Raw genomic sequence first — 15,269 nt, forward strand, 5'->3', positions numbered from 1 at the left:
GTTCCCCTCCATCCCCTCCCAGCCGCGGAGCCCCGCCCCGAGTCCGCCTCTGGCGGGCCTGGGCGGAGCACGTGGCCCAGTGGGAGGTGCTGCGCTGCCTGATTTATTCCCGTCCAGGAGAAGGAGTGAGAACCGCCGGGTCTGAACAGCCCGAGCGCCGGGTCTCGGGCCCGCATCTCCACACCATGCCGTGTCCCCGTGTGCTGGCCGCGCTCTGCGGCGCGCTCCTCTGCGCCTCGGGACTCTTCGCCTTCTCCGGTGAGTCGATCGCGCCGCCCTCTCGCCGTCGCCCCTCCTCTCCGCGCCGCTCGGAAGTTCGCCGCCGCGCCCTCCCTCTACTTCCACTGTTTACAAACTTGGTCAAAGAACCGGCGCCAAGCGGAGGGGTGACCGCTCCGGCTGCACCCGGGAGGGAGGCGGGGATGCTTTCGGCCTCTCCTGCTGTCTCCGCGCCGGAGGGCTTTTGGCCGGTGATAGAGGCTTGAGCGCTGGGCGGGGACTCGGGACACTGGGTGACAGCCCAGCCTCCCCCAGGGATGTGGCTTACACAGAACAAAGGAATCCGCTGTGTTGGGCCTCTCTTTTCCCATCTGTAAAATGAGGCCATTGAACTGTGTCTGACTCGCGCGCTCCTTCCACCAGAAAGTTTCTAGGACTCTTGTATTGATAAGCCTTCTCCAGCCAACTTTCCCTGGTAACTCCCTTCCCAGCCCTGGCGGCTGGTCAGTTCACTGGAATTTTATCCTCTGCTTCAAAGTAGGTGTCTGGTCAGATAAGCGAAGGGCTGGGGAGTTGGTGGAATGGAAGGGCCTCCAGCTGGGACCCAAGAGGGGGCAAGGAGCCTGGGGAGGGACTTGGAAAAGGGCTCCCTCCTGAGGTGGCGGCTCCTGACTACCCCCCTCCCCCTGCGGCCTTGGGCTGCTGCTTTATCTTCCTTGGTCCTCCTCCTCCGCCTAGGATGCATCGTGCTGGCAGCTGGGCCTCCAGCAGGGTGGTCATGGGGATGCCCTATTTGCTTCACAGTGGGCTGAGGAAAGGGTGCCCACGGGGTGGGGGGAGATGGCAAAGACTCTTCAGGCACCCCCTCCATCATTTTCTCATAGAAATAGGATTGGTTGAAGCAAGTTGGGGGTGGGTGGGTGGGTCCCAGATGAGCCCTGGCTGTGCCGTCCGGCGCCAGTCTGACCCCCAGGCTTGGAGTGGAAGCCTGAGGCCTCTCCAAGCTCCCTTGAGACATGGAGTGCTGGCTGGGTCTTACAAGTCCCTTGCCACTCCTCTCTGGCCCCAGAGCCTGAGCCCTGGCAAAATGTCCCTGGGGAAATCTCCCAAAGAGGGTAGGACACTGAAATCCCAAAGGCGGTTTTGTGGAGGGTGACCTGGCTTTGTGGGAAGGGGGAAGTACCACAGCTGCAGTGCACAGGTGAGTCAGTCAAGGGCCTGCCAGATAGGGGAGACCTTTCCCTTTCCCTTTTGCCCACTCACCTGCTTTGCCCTGGAGCAGTACAGGGAGAGGGCACTTTGGGAGGGGGAGAGAGGGGAGTTGGACCTTGCCTGGTCGGGAGCCCAGGGCTCTGGCCATTCTCAAGCCTCTGCCGTGGCAGTGCCCACCGCCTGTCAGGTCAGGGAGGGGATTAACCTGCTATTTAAAGCCAGTGACTAATAGCTCATTGGGAGCCTCCTTAAGCTCCCGAGGCCCACGCTGAGGTGGAGCTCTGAGGCCTCCATTGCTCATTGACAGTGTTCCCTTCCCTGGAGCCCCCGCCCTGGTCTCTGGAGCTTTGGGATCTCAGGAGGGCCTCCAGCCTGGGATGGCTTGACTCTGCAGTGAGGAAAAAAGATGTCCCATGTTTTACCCCAAATGACGGGTTTGGGTGTGGGGTCTGAGGCAGCCCTTCTGGGATGCTAAGGTCAGCTAGAAGGTGCTCTGCAGGCCTGGCTGACCTAGTGGGCTGAAGTTCACTCGAGTCAAGGGATTGGGGACAGGCTAACAGTGCACATCTGTCAGCCAGGGCCCCAGCCGGAAGCTGTGATGTCCTCTCTAGCCCTCTTCCCACCTCTGCTCGTTGTCCAGTTTTTCTCAAATCTGTCCTTCTTCCTCACCCCTTCGCCTGACTTCCTGTCTTACCAGGAGGCCTGTGACAGCCTCCCTGATGCTCTCCTGGTTTCCTACCTCACCTGCTCCCGTCCTGTTTCCACACAGAGCCAGAGGGATCTTTGTGTAGCTACAGGAAGCCTCCCCACCCTGGGCAGCGCATCCACATCTCTGCAGATGGCCTTTGCTTGACATTCTCCATCCCCAACTAAGAAATGGCTTCCCCACTCCCACCTCATGCTTGAGAATCTCTGACTTTTTTTTCCTGGTGGACAATGGTGGGGAGACTAAAGGAAGGTTAAGAGCCCTTGTTCTGCAGGCTGAAAAGTCTAAACTTGTCATTCTTAAGAGTCCCTACCAGTCTCCCTTTTCAGCGATGTCTTACTGTTCTCCAGCATACCATGTCCTCTGTGCTTCTGCTTTTCTGAAGAAAGTTCTTTCCTCATTCCCCAGCCTGACACCCTCCCACTCTGACTTTTTTTTTTTTTTTTTGGCCATGCCACAGGGCATGTGGGATCTTAGTTCCCTGACAAGGGATCGAACCTGTGCCTCCTGCATTGGAAGCACAGAGTCTTAACCACTGGACCGCCAGGGAAGTCCCTCCCTCTCTGACTTTTAAACTAGCTCAAATGTCCCCACCTCTGAAACATCCTGCTCCCTGGCAGAAACCATCCTCCGCTGGCCCCTCATGCAGGCTTCCGTCAGAGCTCATGGCCCCTCTTCATTATGTGGTGACTTGTCTGCCGCTTTCCTCTGGCTTCTTGAGGCCTAGACTGCATCTGATTTCTCTGTCTCAGGGGCCCAGGACGTACATGGTAGTTGGCCCCCCAGATATTTACTCAATGAACGACTTGTTCCTGACTCAGAACTGTTATTGCAGGTGACTTCTGTGACTCCAGCCAGTGCCTGCATGGTGGGACCTGCTTGTTGGACCAGGACAGAAAACCCCCCTTCCACTGCCTCTGCCCTGAAGGCTTCACGGGCCTCATATGCAATGAGACTGAGAGAGGTACCCGCCCTGGGACATACCTGCCACTTCCCACTGGCTCCCAGTTGCAGCCCAGGCTGCCGGGCTGAGCTCCTCCCGAAGTGGACACTGGTCTCCAGCATCCCTCCTGTTGCCCGCCAGCTTTTCCCTGGAAGCTCCCAGGCCACTTGGAAAGCTGGGTGCTTCCTTCACTTGGGCTGACTCACCTACCCGTGACCCTTCTTGGCTCCAGGCTGGCCCAGGCCCCATCGGGCAGATTGGGAGGGGGGAGGGACGAGATGGTTGGGGGAAGCGGGCAGTGGGCCAAGTTTGGGCGGAGGGTCCTTTTGGGCTTGGCCCATCTGCTTCTGCCTGTCCCCAGCTCCTTCCTGATCACCTGCCCATCTCACCTGCCTCCCTCTCCCCAGGTCCCTGTTCCCCAAATCCCTGCCACAATGATGCCGAATGCCAGGTGATTGACGACTTCCACCGAGGGGATGTCTTCACCCAGTACATCTGCGAGTGCCCTCATGGCTACACAGGCATCCACTGTGAGATTGGTGAGTATCTGGGGGTGCCTGTTCCAGGGGGCAGACCCTGAGCCACAGTCCTGGCAGCCCAGGCAGTGTGCTGGCCTTATTCCTGGGTCAGGGTGCATTGAGGAAGTGGACAGAGCCTCAGTTAGGCCGGGGTGGTGTGTGGGGGAGGAGCGGGGGACCCTGTTGTCCCTCCCCAGGCTTCTTCCTGCCTGGCCCTCTCTCCTGGGACTGCAGGCCAGGCCTGATGTCTCTGCAGGGGAGTGAGGGCTGGTGGTAACCCCAGAGGTCGTGGGAGTGTTATTTTATGTCACCATGAATCAGACACACAGCATTAGGGTAAAGTCTTGACATTTTTCTACCAAGAGGGGAAAACCAACAGATTCTTAATCTTTTGGGGCCCAGGAGGTTAGTTAATAAGGTTTGAGCCTCAGGGTCTGACAGTTCTGGCCCAGGTCTGATCTCTGGCTTCATCACAGAGCTCTGGGAAGAGGGAGAGGCCTGGGCAGGCTGGGTCATCCCTTCACGGTCAGGCGCTCAGAGGCCCTGCGTGTGCAGAGGGGCTGACCCGCCTGGCCTGCTTGGTCATCCACGTGGCCACAGACCGGTGCTGGGCGGGTACCCGGCAGACCTGGCCAGCATTGTGCACGCCGTCTCCCTCCTGGCCTGGCTGGGGTCCCTCCCACAACCCAGGACTCTTCCTCACTTGCTGTGGGGCGACAAGGTCATGTCTAGGTGCAGGGGTAGGGGGACTAGGGGTGGCGGTGCCAGACGTCTGCAGTCCGGTGGCTCTGTCACTGAGCCCTGCGGGCAGGGGGCAGGTGCTCCTGCTGTAGGCAGATGTGGGGCTGGGCTCTGGGAGGAGGAGGGAGGGCAGGGCCAGCCCGGTGGGAGCTGGCTCCTGGGGAGAGCAGATGAAGTGCCTGTGTCGCCCTTCATCTTAGAGGAGACAGCCCCGAGGGCCTGGGCCCTGGGCCCTGGGCTGAGGCCGACGTGTCTGAGATACTGGGTGGAGGAATGCGGGGGGGCGGGGTCGCCAAAGCTGACAGAGCCCTGGGTGGGGCCAGGTGGGCCCACTAATTACGCTGCTGGGAGCCCAGGTAACCCTGGGTGTGCCTGAGTGGGGATTACTCATCTAGCCTCCTTCTGCTTCTCGGCCTGGGGTCTGTCCAGCACCTGGGGCAGAAGGCAGGAGGTGACCACAAAGCTGGAGGAACACCCCCAGAGAGACCTTTGCAGCCCCTCCTTATCTGTTACATGGTGTGTTTCCTTGGAGCCCACCAGGACCCCACAGGCCCAAAGAATGCACGTTTGGGGCCCTCTGGGTGTGGGCATGGGGGCTGTGAGGACAGAGCAGAGCAGACCTGGCTTCAGGTCTCTGCTCAGCCAGTGGCCGGCTCTGATCTCGGGTGTATGGCCTCCCTTGTGCCTCACTCTCCCTGCGAGAATGTCAGACACCGAGCTTGGCGTGAGCCTGGGATTTTGGAATAAGAGTGGATCTGTCCCGGGTTCTCTGCTTGGGAGCTGAGCCCCAGGCACACAGGCTCGGCCCCCAAGGACCACATCGCTTGGCCAGGGGCATCTTCCCAGATGGCTGGGTCAGGACCAGTAGCTAGAAGGGGCAAAGGGTATGAGGGAAAACAGAATGGCACTCACACCCCATCCAGAAAACTCCTGCCAGTGGGATTCTAGAAACCTCCAGGCAGATGTGCTTCTTGCTTTATGTGCAGTACGAGTAATGTTCACTGCTGTCTGAGGCGTCGCTTCTTCCGCAGCCATCCTCCTGGGGGAACCAGGGACCGGGCTGGGTGTGGCGGTCCTCCTGATGGGGCGGGGGCACGAAGGAAGAGGAGGCCACGCTGCTATTCACTCAGCAGCCCACCCCCCTCCTCGAATAATTGCTGCTCCATATCCTGTAAGAACGAGACCACCTCCTGCAGCCTGGTGGGGGGACACCAGCTGCCAGTCATGGCAGTACCATGAGTGCCGGCCTGCCCTAGAACCTTCTGGCAGCCCAGGGTCCCAACCCCCAGTGACTCTGCCCGGCCCCTCTCTTCCTCACTGTGCACCTTGTCTTGGTATCTCCTTGGCCTTCGTTGTCCCTTCGTGGTCTCTGCTCTGGGTCCCCGGCAGAGGCCACACTGTCTTGTTCTTGTGTCCTCTGGGCCCCGCATGCTCGGGTGGCCCTCTGACTGCCCCCTCCCCCCTCAGTCTGCACCTCGCCGCTGGGCATGGAGACGGGCGCTATCGCCGACTCCCAGATCTCCGCCTCGTCCATGCACTTGGGTTTCATGGGTTTGCAGCGCTGGGCCCCGTATCTGGCCCGCCTGCACCTCACGGGCATTGTCAACGCATGGACATCCAGCAACTACGACAGAAGCCCCTGGATCCAGGTATGGAAGGGACGGCTCAGGGGTGCGTAGCGTGATGGGAATGAAGAAGATGGGATGAGTGCACCTGCATTTGGGGGTCACCACGGGAGGATTCATAACCGGGATCCAGGTAGCATGGTAGCAGGTTCCCATGGGTGAAGTAGCTTTAAGTAGAGGGCAGCTTTGGGGGGCCTGGAGTGCGTGGGCAGGATGAAGGGGAGTGAACGCTAGGCCGTAGAGGGGCTCTTTGCACTGTACGAGGCCTCTGGAAGCTTGTCCTTGTGCGCTTCCCTGAGCACTGGGCCCAAAGCCTGGAGAGGGCCAGATGAGAAAGCCGCCCTTATTTGTCTTGCTTGGGTTGTTCTCCTTCTGGGCTGGGGAGTGATGGCGGTGAAAAGAACCTGGGAGATAGGGGTTCTGTCCTTCCTGTCCTGGTCCAGGTGAACCTGATGCGGAAGATGCGGGTGACGGGTGTGGTGACGCAGGGTGCTAGCCGCGCAGGCAGTGCCGAGTACCTGAAGACTTTCAAGGTGGCCTACAGCACCAATGGGCGCAAGTTCCAGTTCATCCAGGGCGCAGGGGAGTCAGGAGATAAGGTGAGGTTTGTCGTGAGCCCTAAAGAAGGGCTGTGGTCAGCAACCCCTGGGGCTCCAGCGCCGTTTGAGGGCCCCCAATGAGGTGAGAGCGCCCTGGGTGATTGGCCATGAGGTGGGTTTTCAGGTGTATCTTGGTTTGAAGAATTTGGGAAACCCAGATTGTGCCCGTGCTCTGTGGTTAAAAGTAATAGCCCCACTTTATAGATAGGAATAGTGAGACTCAAAAAGGTTCAGTGACTCGCTGAGGGTGGCGGTAGTGGTGGATATGGGATGCATTCAGAGCCGTCAGGGATACCATGTACAGTCATACAGGTTGTATACTGGTGTCATTACTAAGTCAGCACCATTCACGTCATGTTTGTGTACTTCTATCTGTGGGAAAATTGTTATAAAAATGTCTTTTGAGAAAGGAGTACCTTTTCCTAATTTGCACAGAGGCACCCTATAGATCATAGGTGGCCCTGTGCGAAAGACGGGGCTTTATGCCCAGGCCCCATGGTGACCAAGGAAGATCTGAAAAAGGGAATCTGTGTTGAGGGCTGTGAGGTGGCCAGAGGAAGGGCTGAGCCCCTCCTGGCTCTGCTAAGCCCACCTCTGCCTCCGGGCCCAAAGAGGAAGGGGAGACCACCCCAGGAAGTGGGACTGCCCACACTGACCCACTCCTCCAGTCTGCCTCTTCTCTCCTAGATATTTATGGGTAATGTGGACAACAGCGGCCTGAAGGTCAACCTGTTTGAAACCCCTCTGGAGGTGCAGTATGTGAGACTGGTGCCCGTGATCTGCCACCGGGGCTGCACCCTTCGCTTTGAGCTCCTTGGCTGTGAGTTGAATGGTGAGTGCTGGAGGCTCTGTAATCCTCGGAGTTGGCTTTCCCTGCCCGCTCTTTTCTCAGCCAAGCTGAGCTGAGTAGGGTGGCAGCAAGGCCCGGGAACCTGGGCTGTCACAGGAGATGGCCACAAGAGGGATCATCTGGCCATCAGCAGTCCTGCCCAGGTGTTTGCTCTTTGCTGATTGGTAGAGGAAAAAAGACACCACTTCAATTTTCAAAATATTTTCACTTAACTCTGATTGGTTCCTTGAGCTTCTAGAACATGTAGCATTAGTTCTGTTTTGCAGATGTCAGTTCCACGAGGGCAAGGAGTTTGTTTTGTTCACTGCTGCGTTCCCAGTGCCTAGAATAGAGCCTGGCTCATAGGCACTCAGTAAATATTGATGGATGAGTGAGTGAATGAATGAATGAGGAAAATGAGGCCCAGATAAATTGTTTATCAGGGGCACACAGCTGGTAGGTATTAAAAGTTGGTCTGAATTCCTGGGCTTCTGACACCTACCCATCCACTGTTTCTTCCCCCAAACCTGTAGCCTGCATTCAAGAGAAACATGGGGACTTCTAGGGTCATAGGGCTGGAGATGGTGCTTTTTTTTTTAAAGAGGACAATTTTTAAAGTTTTTATTGATTTTGTTACTATATTGCTTCTGTTTTATGTTTTGGTTTTATGGCTGAGAGGCAGGTGTTCCCTGACCAGGGTTCGAACCTGCACCAGGGTTCGAACCTGCACCCCCTGCATTGGAAGGTGAAGTCTTAACCACTGGACCTCCAGGGAAGTCCCCTGGGGATGGTGATTCTTTTTTTTTTTTTTTTTTTTTTTGGGGTACGCGGGCCTCTCACTGTTGCGGCCTCTCCCGTTGCGGGGCACAGGTTCTGGATGCGCAGGCTCAGCGGCCATGGCTCACGGGCCCAGCCGCTCTGCGGCATGTGGGATCCTCCCGGACCGGGGCACGAACCCGTGTCCCCTGCATTGGCAGGCGGACTCTGAACCACTGCGCCACCAGGGAAGCCTGGGGATGGTGATTCTTGTTGCTCTTTCCGGAGAGATTCTCAGATGGAGGGATGGGGGGCCAGAAGGGGATAGGTTTCTACTGAGTCATAAAAAATCTAACCACTGGAGAGGTCAGGGTGCAGAGGTTGGGCTGAGGGCCTTGTCTGCCCAGCTCAGCTCAGCCTTGCCTTCTCTGAGGCCTGGATATTTCCCTCTTTTTGCAGCCACAGTGCCACCTGCTGGCCACCGGCAGAACTGTAGGGCTCACTAGGCAGAGCTGCAGAGCAGAGGTGCTCTTTCTCATCTTAACCCAAGACCCACCCTCTGCTCCCCCTTCCACCCACTGTGGCACCTCTTTCTGTTATCCCATTTTAGTTACTGCCCAATACCACTCAGAGCTCAGTTCAGTGACTGTCTGGGTTTAGTCTTTTTTTTTAAGTATGTACTTGAGCCAGCATATTCTTGCTCCCAGGGTCACTGCTTTTTGAGCCTAACTGTTCTTTTTTTTAAAAATATTTATTTATTTTGGCTGCACCAGGTCTTAGTTGCGGCATGCGGGATCCTTAGTTGCAGCATGCATGTGGGATCTAGTTCCCCGACCAGGGATCGAACTCAGGCCCCCTGCATGGGGAGCATGGAGTCTTAACTACTGGACCACCAGGGAAGTCCCCCAAGCCTAACTGTTTTAAGTGGGGAGTTAAAGACTGCCTTTTGCTAAAAGGAAATTCAGGCGATTGGTAAAGGACATAGACAGGTCTGGGGCCCCCCACCCTGGGATCCTCTCCCTGGAGTCCCTCACTACTCACTGTCATAATCTGAATCCTTTGGCTAATTTCCAGCCTAGGCCTGTCACAGCCGGTTACCTCCAAGGCCAAGAGAGGGTGAGTCTGGCAAGCCGAGGAAGTGAAGTTTTTCTGTCTGCTTCCCTCAAGGACTGGACCATCTCCTTTCCCTTGTAGGCATTCCGGTCACCTGGAGAGAGTGTTGGTGTGTGCCTGTGTGCACATGCGTGGGGCTGAGGTCTGGGCATTTCTGGGCATGCCCTGCACCAGGATTTCTCTTACCAGCGGGCAAGGTGTCCTTGGTGAATTGATTAGTTACTTAACTCAGTAGATAGACATTTATTAAGATATTTATTAAGCTCCTCCTGAGTGCCTGGCTCTAGGGAGCAATATTGGTGAGATCCCTGACCTCATGGAAATTGCATTCTAATGAGGGAGGCTGATGTGAAACAAGGATCAAATAAAAGAAAGGTCAGATAGCAGCAAGAACTATGAAGGAAACATTAGAGGGAGATGTGATGAGGGTGACTTGGGGTGAAGAGAGGGAACGGCATGGGGACTACTGTGTTGGATGGCGTTTGAGTAGAGGCTTGAATGATGGAGATCAAGCCGCGTGAAGAACTTGGAAAGGGCATCCCAGGCAAGGAATTGACACATGCGAAGGCCCTGGGGCATGTGAAGGATAGAAGGGAGGCCAATGGAGCTGGAGCCTAGAGAATGAGGGGTAGCTTGGTGGGTGATGAGGCTAGAGAGGTAGGCAGAGACGGACCAGGCAGGGGCCACGTAGACCATTTTAAGGATTCAGGTCTTTATCCTGAGAACAAGGGGCAGCCATTGTGGAGGGAGTGCTACTAGGACACGGTTAGAGTTGGGTCTAGAAGAGCTCCCTTAGGCTGTATAGGGAGAATGGGGGCAGAGGGCCACTGTGAGTGAGGGGAGAGACATGTGGGAAGATAAGGTGGCTTGGATCAGGGTGGTGGGGTCAATGGATTGGGCAGATTAGAGCCTTCTACTAAAGTGAGCTCCATGGACCAGCAGGATGAGCATCACCTGGGAGCTTGTAGAAATGCAAACTCCCAGCCCCACCCTTGACTTTCTGAGACAGAATCCTCATATTAACAAGGTCCCCAGGTGATCTGTGAGAAGCACTGCTCTGGTACCTCATTTTATAGATGGGGAGTCTGAGGACCAGAGAGGGGAGGGACTTCCCAGGGTCGCATAGCGAGTGGTGGAGCTGACAGTCCTGCTCTCGGCTTGGCACCCTGCCCAGGGCATTTTATGTGGAAGGCTGTCTGACATGCCGTAAGCGATGGGGGCATGAACTGCTGGAGGCAGATGATCTGTAGAAGGGTCCACTGTGGGCAAATGATGCCTTGGTGTCCTCTGCAGAGTGTTCCAGCCTTGGGCCGGTCTCATGGCCCTCCAGGCCTGGAGCCGTGGGATGAGCCACCTCCCAGCCCAGCAGCCTCTCTTTGTGGGAGCAGGGTAGAGGTTACCTGGTGCACCACCGTCACGAGGAGATGGTACGATTGGTCGGCATCAGCACACTCTGGAGGCAAATGTCTTTACTGGCAGGGGAGTGAGCGTGTGGGGAGACAGTGAGGAAAAGCACTGGGTTCTATAGTCAGCTCCCAGATGGAGCCATGACTTTCCAAGCCCACTCTCCCACTCCTGACTTTGCAAAGGGACAGGCAGTTGTACAGCGGTGATTCTGCCACGTGTGAGACACGCCCATCGTTCTTTTGGGAGTTTTATCTCCTGCCCGTTCCCAACTGTTCTGGCCACCTGCAGGTGCAGAACAGCCAGCACATTCCTGAGTGTTTGGAGCAGGCCTGAGTGAAACCAAGGCCAGCTTCTCAGGTAGCCCTCCCAGGCCTCTCTGACAGCATGCCAGGTAGTGAGTGTGTGAAGGCCCTCTGGGAGGGGCTGTGGGGCAGGGATACAGGGTTGTTCCTGAGCCCCAGGAATTCTGACTTTTCTGCTTCCACCTGCTAGAGAGCAGGAATATTGTCCTGCTCATCGCTGGGTCACCACCAGGCAGGCCTTCACGGCTCTGGGTTGGTGCAGGAATGGTGGAGATAGTGTCACAGTGTGACATGGTGATTAGGAGTGTGTGTGTGTGTGTGTGTGTGTGTGTGTGTGAGACTTGGGCACAATGCTTAATGTCTCTCAGCCTCAGTTTTCTCATCTGTGGAATGGGGTTACTAATATCCTCTTCGTTCCGGTTTTTGTGTGGTAGATTAAATGACTGAAGTCAGCACTGAGTCAGTAAGATGATTGTCATTAGCACTCTTGACGGTTATCCCAGGACTCAGCGGTGTGAATAGCAGCTGTACTGTAGGAGTGACAGAGAGGAAGTGCTGTGAGTCCAGAGAAGGGAGAAGTCCCACCCAAGTGAGGTGGTCAGGGCAGGCTTCTTGGAGGAGGTGTCCCATGAGTCAGGCCTTGAAGGAGGGTGGAGGTGGTGGATCAGGGCCTGCCGTGGTGCAGAGGGAGAAGAGCGGTGGGTGATCTGTGCAGAGCAAGTGAGGGGCGCTGGGTGGGAGCTGAGCTGAGGAGTGGGTGGGGCTGTCAGTAAGCAAATAGAATGGTTGGCCCTAAAAGTGGAAGGATCTTCCGTCTGTTGTCTAAGAGGATGCCAGAGATCGGTCAGGAGCCACAGAGTTCTTTCCCCTTCACCACCTCACGCTCACACCCCTGGGAGGCTGTGGACCCCAGATCTGGGTGACAGCACCCCCCTTGTTGGCAGGATGCGCTGAACCCCTAGGCCTGAAGGACAACACCATCCCCAGCAAGCAGATCACAGCCTCCAGCTTCTACAAAACCTGGGGCCTCAGTGCCTTTAGCTGGTATCCCTCCTATGCGCGGCTGGATAATCAGGGCAAGTTCAACGCCTGGACCGCCCAGACCAACAGTGCCTCTGAGTGGCTTCAGGTGGGTCAGGCTCCCCCTGGGGTGCAGGGCTGGGGTAGGCTGGCGTTGGGTGGGTTTGGGTGGGGCTGTTGGATCTATGACCCTGGCCCAACCCAGGCTTCTGCTCCCCAAGAGGGAGTTTCTGCACGGCCTTGTTTGTGTTCGGTTTTGCTCCTTCTTCCTCTCATATCCCCACCTTTCTCCTGATTCTGTAACTCCAGAGGGGGGGATGGTGGGGGAGCTCAGTGCTGCTTCCACCAAGGCCCCCAGCCCCAGGTGGTGAGAGTGTGTGTGTGTGTGTGTGTGTGTGTGTGTGTGTGTGTGTGTGTGTGTGTGTGTGTAGGGGTAGGGCCACCTCCATTGGCTGCCACAGGGTGATAAGGCTGAGCCCACGTACAGCAGGGCAGGATGGAGGAGGGACACCTCAGGATTTCTCTGCCTGCACTCAGAGGATGCTCTCTAACTCGCTGTCTGAGAACACACCATGTGACAGCCCTTGGATTTCACTGAAATTGGGAAGCACAGGAGAGTCATGGAAAACCAGAGCATCCACTCATTTTATAGATGAGGAAACTGGGTCCCAGCAGGGTGAGGATTTGCCTGGGGTTCACCCGCTTGTTGGCAGTGAGTTGGGTTTGCAGCCTGGGTCTTCGCACTGCCTGCCCAGGGGCAGCCGGCAGGCTCCCTGGGATGGGCAGGGAACTGGGGGGCAGGAGGGGCATCTCTAGGCCCCAACAAGCACATTAGCCTGTGGGGCTGGGTTCTGTGAGGAGCTGCCTGCCTTTGGAGTCCTCAGGACCAATGTCAGGCTGTGGACAGCCCTGCAGGGGCCTCAGGAGCAGTTCATGTCCCTGTAGGCTATGGCCTCCCCTGTCCCTGTTCCTATCCTATGAGGGGTTGGCAGTGAGTTGGCTGGAGCCCAGGCTCTGAAATCTGAGCTTCATTGCATCAAAGTGCTTAACAGTGTCTGACAAAGTAAGTGGAATTATTTATGCCCATTTTATAGATGGAAAACTGAGGCTCTGCCAAGTGAAGTAGTTTTTCCAAGACTAGATTGTATGCCCCAGTGTGTCTGCCTTTTCCCACCTTACTGGAGATGGTCCAAGCAAAGAAGATGGGGTGGATTTTTTTTTTTTTTCCTGTAGATTGACCTGGGCTCTCAGAAGCGAGTGACTGGCATCATCACCCAGGGGGCACGAGACTTTGGCCACATCCAATATGTGGCAGCCTACAAGGTGGCCTATGGTGACGATGGTGTGAACTGGACTGAGTACAGGGACCAGGGGGCCGTGGAAAGCAAGGTGAGTGTGTGTTCAGCTGTCCTTCCCTCCCCACTCCAGGGATGCCCTGCGAGTGGGATCCGGGGCCCTAAGGGGAGGAAGGCTGGCTCTGGGGCCCTCCTGACCCCCTCTGTGTCTCTAGATCTTCCCTGGCAACATGGACAATAATTCCCACAAGAAGAACATGTTTGAGGCGCCTTTCCTGGCTCGCTTTGTGCGCATCCTGCCTGTGGCCTGGCACAACCGCATCACCCTTCGCGTGGAGCTGCTGGGCTGTTAGTGGTAGGCCCGGCTGCAGTGACCGCAAGGGCCGTGGGGGCACCTGCCCCTTTCCTGGTTCTCCTGGCCTTCTGGGGACCTGCTGCCTTTTCCACCCGTCCTCCTGATTGTAGCTGACCTGGGGGCGGGGGTTTCAGTCGTCTCTCCCTCCCTCCCTCCCTCCCCCTCCCACGTGCCCATGGTGCCTACCCCTCACGCCATCCCATTTTCTTAGGCACGGTGGGAGTTGAGTAGGTCTGGGATGGACAGGGAAGGGCGAAGTAGGGCGCGTGGGTCCTCCGTAGCGCCTCTCCCACACCCCCCATTCCCAAGACCCTGGAGGAATAGGCCCTGAGGCCCCAAGCTGGAGAGTGCTGGTCTCCTGCCCCTCAGCCCTGGGGCATGATGCTGCCACTCTGCTGCTTCCACCTAGCCCCCCGACACTTCCCCCTCATCTCCCTGGACACCCCTCTTGACCCTCCTCCTAGCCTAGAGGGAGACAGAAGCGGGTGGGGTGGGTCTGTGGAGAAATGGGGGAGGAAGTGGCTGGGCCTGGGCGGCCCTCTGTGCTGGTTCTTCACCCCTGAGTACACAGGCAGCTTTCAAAATATATTTATATCACCCCCTGAACTCTCGCTGTGGTTCATCGTTGCTCCGTCAAAATGGGCTTTGACTTGGGCTGGTGTCCCCACCCTGAGTCCTCCCCGAGTCCCAGCATTCTTGTGTCACCTGCCCGACTATAGAGAGGGAGGAGACTACTGGGGGGGGGGGTCCCACTGGAGGGGCCAGGACTCTTCCCCTCAATTCTCCTCCTCCAGACCCATGCAGCCCCAGGGCCATCGCTGCTGCCAGGTGAGTGCCTGGGGCGGGGCCTATGCAGAGGCTGTCTTCACAAATGCCTTTGCTCCCTTCCCACGCCAGGAAGACAGGCAGAGGCTGCTGGTTTTCCCCTGCGGCAATTGCCATTTTCTCTGCAACTGGAGCGGTGGGCTGGAGAAACTATTAGAAACTCAGTGAACCTGGGCTGCTTTCAGAGCTGCAGGAGCCCCAGGATGGGGTACAGCGTGGGATGGGAGGGGCCAGGGCTCTGCCAAGTGGGTGGGGCGTTCCTGGCCCAGCACACTGGTTCCTGAGAGGCCACTGGCAACTCCACTCCAGGGCTGGGAGGAGAGCTCCAGGGGTACCCCTCTCCCCCCACCTCCTCACACCATGCAGGGGCCATCAGGAGGTGGCCAGTGGGAGGCAGTGCAGGCCAGTGATCTGGAAGTGGGGCTTGCAGATAAAAGAGGGACTGACTAGCTGGGAAAGGGCATATGAAACCACCCTAGTATTCAGTGCCTTGGGACACAAGATGGATTTTCCAGAACAGACTTTGGGAGCCATGCCTTTGTACACATAGGCACCTCTAGGCAGCAGATCTGGCCACGTGGCTGCCAAAGGGAGGGTGTGGCTTTGTTGGAAGTTCATCAGAGATGTTAGTCTGGAAGTGGCTCCACCCCCGCCCCCCAAGAGCTCCTGTTGCCAGGGCTTCTTGGCTGGGCAGGGATGGAATAAAAGGCCCAGGCTGTGGTCTCTGAATGAACTGGGTTTGTGGGGCTCCCCACCCCTGGGGGTCTATTGGCTCACTCCTTCCTGTCTCAGAGCTCTCCTCTG

General features: G+C 57.1%; 1 protein-coding gene across 1 annotated transcript; it reads left to right on the forward strand.

The window, feature by feature from the left end:
- The first annotated feature begins 114 nt into the window (after positions 1-114).
- Positions 115-14,246, forward strand: MFGE8 (milk fat globule EGF and factor V/VIII domain containing). The gene is made up of 9 exons (XM_027089075.1): positions 115-258; positions 2,973-3,101; positions 3,488-3,619; positions 5,807-5,988; positions 6,408-6,563; positions 7,251-7,395; positions 11,915-12,099; positions 13,224-13,379; positions 13,501-14,246. Exons 1-9 carry the CDS (start codon positions 186-188, stop codon positions 13,636-13,638), a joined length of 1,296 nt encoding a protein of 431 aa, XP_026944876.1. The 5' UTR covers positions 115-185; the 3' UTR covers positions 13,639-14,246.
- Positions 14,247-15,269: the final 1,023 nt, after the last annotated feature.

Source organism: Aethalodelphis obliquidens, unplaced genomic scaffold, assembly GCF_003676395.1.
Source record: "Aethalodelphis obliquidens isolate GAN/ISIS:26980383/991018 unplaced genomic scaffold, ASM367639v1 scaffold65, whole genome shotgun sequence".
In the NCBI taxonomy this organism is placed as follows: Eukaryota; Metazoa; Chordata; class Mammalia; order Artiodactyla; family Delphinidae; genus Aethalodelphis; species Aethalodelphis obliquidens.